Source organism: Macaca fascicularis, chromosome 14 (assembly GCF_037993035.2).
Source record: "Macaca fascicularis isolate 582-1 chromosome 14, T2T-MFA8v1.1".
NCBI classification, from domain to species: domain Eukaryota; kingdom Metazoa; phylum Chordata; class Mammalia; order Primates; family Cercopithecidae; genus Macaca; species Macaca fascicularis.
In genome coordinates, this window is record NC_088388.1 from 123,006,988 (window position 1) to 123,010,943 (window position 3,956).

At 45.8% G+C, this 3,956-nt stretch overlaps 1 protein-coding gene across 1 annotated transcript; it reads right to left on the reverse strand.

Annotated features, from left to right (window-relative positions):
- Positions 1-979: 979 nt before the first annotated feature.
- Positions 980-1,909, reverse strand: OR8B4 (olfactory receptor family 8 subfamily B member 4). The gene has a single exon (XM_005580023.4). It carries the CDS (start codon positions 1,907-1,909, stop codon positions 980-982), a length of 930 nt encoding a protein of 309 aa, XP_005580080.3.
- Between the last annotated feature and the right edge of the window lie 2,047 nt (positions 1,910-3,956).

Here is a 3,956-nt window from a genome sequence, read left to right on the forward strand (position 1 = left end):
ATCCAGATCCCTTCCAGACTCCCTGAGAGTGGGAAGTGTAATATGACTTCTCTTTCTTTCCGATTCTGTATTGATTAATTGTAATACACACACACACACACACACACACACACACACACACACACACACACACACATTGTCAGAACTGTAACATCTAAATCCACTTTAAAGAATAAGCAATCTTCCTAAAATCCAATAGTGTGCTCAGTATCTCCAGAGCAAGACAGAGGCCACATTTTACGGATCATGCAAATCTGTGGAGTTCTTCTTTGTTTTTTCTTCAACCTGAGTCTCCAGAGCCAAAGAAATTGGGTCAATTACACAGGATCACTTAGCCCTGATTACCATTCCAAGGCCCAGAAGTTTTAAAACTTTGAAATAAAAGATTGGGATTTGATTTATACAGCAGAGCTTATAACCTTATACAGCAGAGCACAGAAAATTCTTGCATGAGGGCTTCTCTTATGTACATACATGTATATGAAAAGGAGGGTTTATGATCTTCCTGACCAACCAACCTCCTGAAGGGCTGGAAGATTATGTTAGCATTGGCAACAAGGTATCTACCTTTGATCTTTAATAAGTCTGCTCATGTAACTAAAGAGAAAATGTTCCTCAACCTTTATACCATCACCTGCCCCTTGTTCCAGCCAGAAACACTCTTGCTCAGAAAAACTCATTTAGCCTACCAAGAAAAGAATGGAAGGCACGGAGCCTCATCTTACTCATCTCTTGGGCCTAATACAGAGTTCAGTAAACAAAAGGCATTTCTTAGGTGCTAACTCGCATGCAATGAGCCAATTTAAGTGTTGCAAAATAGTATAATCCTCAAGGAGAGTATAGAAAAGAGATTTCCAATTTTTAAAAGTGGAGAGAAGACTCTCTTTGAAGAGAAAGATTAAAATTCCACCTATAGATAGAAAGACACTTGAGTATCATGCTTACCAAGAACCAGTTGCCAGTGATACAGAGAGACCCATTAGAAGGGCACTCTCTTCAGGGTTTTGCCCAGGGCAAGTTTAACATCCTTATTCCTCAAACTGTAGATCAAAGGGTTAAGCATGGGAACCACATTGGTATAAAAGACTGAGGCAAATCTGCCATGGTTCACAGAGCTGGGAAAAGATGCTGTGAAGTAGGTGAATGCCCCTGACCCAAAAAACAGAGCAACAGCAATTATATGGGAGCTACATGTGCTAAAGGCTTTGGATCTGCCCTCTGCAGAAGGAATACGGAGGATGTTGGAGAGTATCAAAGCGTAAGAGATGACGATGCTTAAGCTGGATAGCGTGATGATTACTCCAACAACAATGAAAAATACCAGCTCATTGATATGTGTGCTGGTGCAGGAGAGCTGCAAGAGGGGGAGAACTTCACACAGATAATGGTCAATGACGTTGGAATCACAGAAGCTCAATCTCAGCATGCTTCCAGTGTGGGCCATGGCCCCAGCAAACCCTACCACATATGAACCAAACATCAGCAGAAAGCAGACCCTTGGGGACATGGAGACCATGTACAGCAGGGGGTTGCAGATGGCCATATAGCGATCATAGGCCATTGATACCAACACATAGCACTCAGAATTGACGAAGAAACAGAAGAAAAATAGCTGAGTCATGCATCCCACATAAGAGATGATACTTTCTGACACAAAGTCATTCAGCATTTTGGGGGTAAACACACAGGAATAACAGAGATCTATAAAGGACAAATTGAAGAGGAAAAAGTACATGGGGGTGTGAAGGCTCGGATTTATCCCAATTAGGGTGATCAAGCCCAGGTTGCCCACCACAGTGAGCACATAGATCCCTAAGAACAGAAGGAAAAGAGGGAGATGGAGCTCCAGCTGTTCCGATAATCCCACAAGGATAAACTCAGTCACTGAGGAGCTGTTTCTCAGAGTCATTCTCTCCTGGCGAGTTGTCTGGGGAAACAGAGGGCAAAACACAGAGTCATGACAGGCATAAGCATGGCTAAGGGAGGAAGGCTCTAGCAGACCAGCCAGTGTGCAGATGCCCTCTCTTCCGTCCTCCCTCATCTACACACCTGCCCACCCTGAGGTATGGACGTGTCTGTGAGAGGATTTCAGCTCTGCTGGGCCGATCATGAATTCAAGCTAGCGTCTCTTACCAAGAATTCTGTCTCTGCTTGAGAGATGAGGAGGGAGACAACACACCTGAATTGGCTGCCCAGGGACTCTCAGAAAGACACCCTGAGAACTAAGAGTACAACCTGGGCCGCTGCCTCAGGTGCTGAGAGACCAGAGCTCTCAAGGTCCCCAGGATGCCCTCCTATTCTCTGCCTCCATCTCCCAACTAGATAGTGGATTTCCATTTGGAGAGAAAGCCAGGAGTTTTCCGTACTGGCTCTGCACATCCCCCCCCCCCACCCCCGCCTCCTCAAAGATCCTCCACTCCATCTCACTTCAGGGTCAGTGTTGAGAGCAGAGACAGGATCCGTGCTTCCCAGAGCCCTCGGTTGCGGGTTTCAAAGAGACCATCAGGAAAGACGGGATTCAGACCTTCACTTTCCTTTTCCTGGGCCCCACTCAGTGCTGGGCCTCACGCCGTCTCCTTTTCCATTAGCCAGAAAGAGAAAATGGTGCTGCTTGTGGAGAAAGCACACAACCTTGCGTATTACCTCTTTTGACTCCCTCGGTGCTGAGAATCAGAGCTTTTACAGACCCCAGGCTTCAAGGTGCTCAAGGAATACACCACGGTTTCTGTTTGTGGATTTTCCCAGATGGTCTCAGCAACTTCAGGAAAGAAAACTAGGGACTCTCATTTTGACCAGAACCCCAGTCATATCGCAGAGGAATTTAAGCTGTTTGACGATCTCAGGGAACTGATTAGACACAGTTTCCCCTGGGAATTTCTCCAAGATCTGTCTCTATAGGGAAGGAATTGCACTTTGTTTACAGCCTGGATAACAGTGCTTATCTAGCATCTTGGAAGTGGGGGCTCCACTCAAACTTTCCGTCTACTCCAGGGATTTCATGTTACTCAGTGCTGAGTTTGGGAACTCATTTTTCCCTTTCTTATTAACTCTCAGAGCCTAAGCTTGAATTTAAGGATGAATAACCCCAACCTTAGCCACCATCTCCAAATCTTCACAGGGAGCTATGAGAGTAGGACCCCTCAAAAAAGGTCAGATCAGATCTACAGAGAGCACCTCAGACAAAAGGCTTCTTGGACCATGTGCTGCTCAGAACAGAAATCACACCACCTCCACCACAAACACCACCTACTTGCAGCTCTAATAAGGGCCACAGACAGGCCTTTACTATATATGAAGAGATTAAAATATCACAACACATATGCAAGAAAGCGCACACACACACACACACACACACACACACACACACACACACCCCTACACAGAGTTACTCTCTAGGCATGCAGGCTTAAAGTATAATGGGAGATGGATGTGAGGGTTTAATCCTGCCATTTTTCAGATGACAAAGTTGCTCTCCATATGATCTGCTAGATGAATATTTTAAGAAAAATTCAAAGACATGGGAGCATCTGCATTTGTAAGTTTCACTAAGCTGCCTAAAATAATCCCAGTTCGCCTGGGACGGTCCTGACTTCCACTCTTATCTCTGTATAATTATTAAGAGCATACCCTTTCACTCTCAGAAGCATCTGGACTTGGATAACAAATTGTATGATCACTGGATAAAAAGAGCAGAAGTAGGCGGGGCGCGGTGGCTCAAGCCTGTAATCCCAGCACTTTGGGAGGTCGAGGCAGGCGGATCACAAGGTCAGGAGATCGAGACCATCCTGGCTAACACGATGAAACCTCGTCTCTACTAAAAAATACAAAAAAAAAAAAACTAGCCGGGCGTGGTGGCGGGCGTTTGTAATTCCAGCTACTCGGGAGGCTGAGGCAGGAGAATGGCGTGAACCCGGGAGGCGGAGCTTGCAGTGAGCTGAGATCCAGCCACTGCGCTC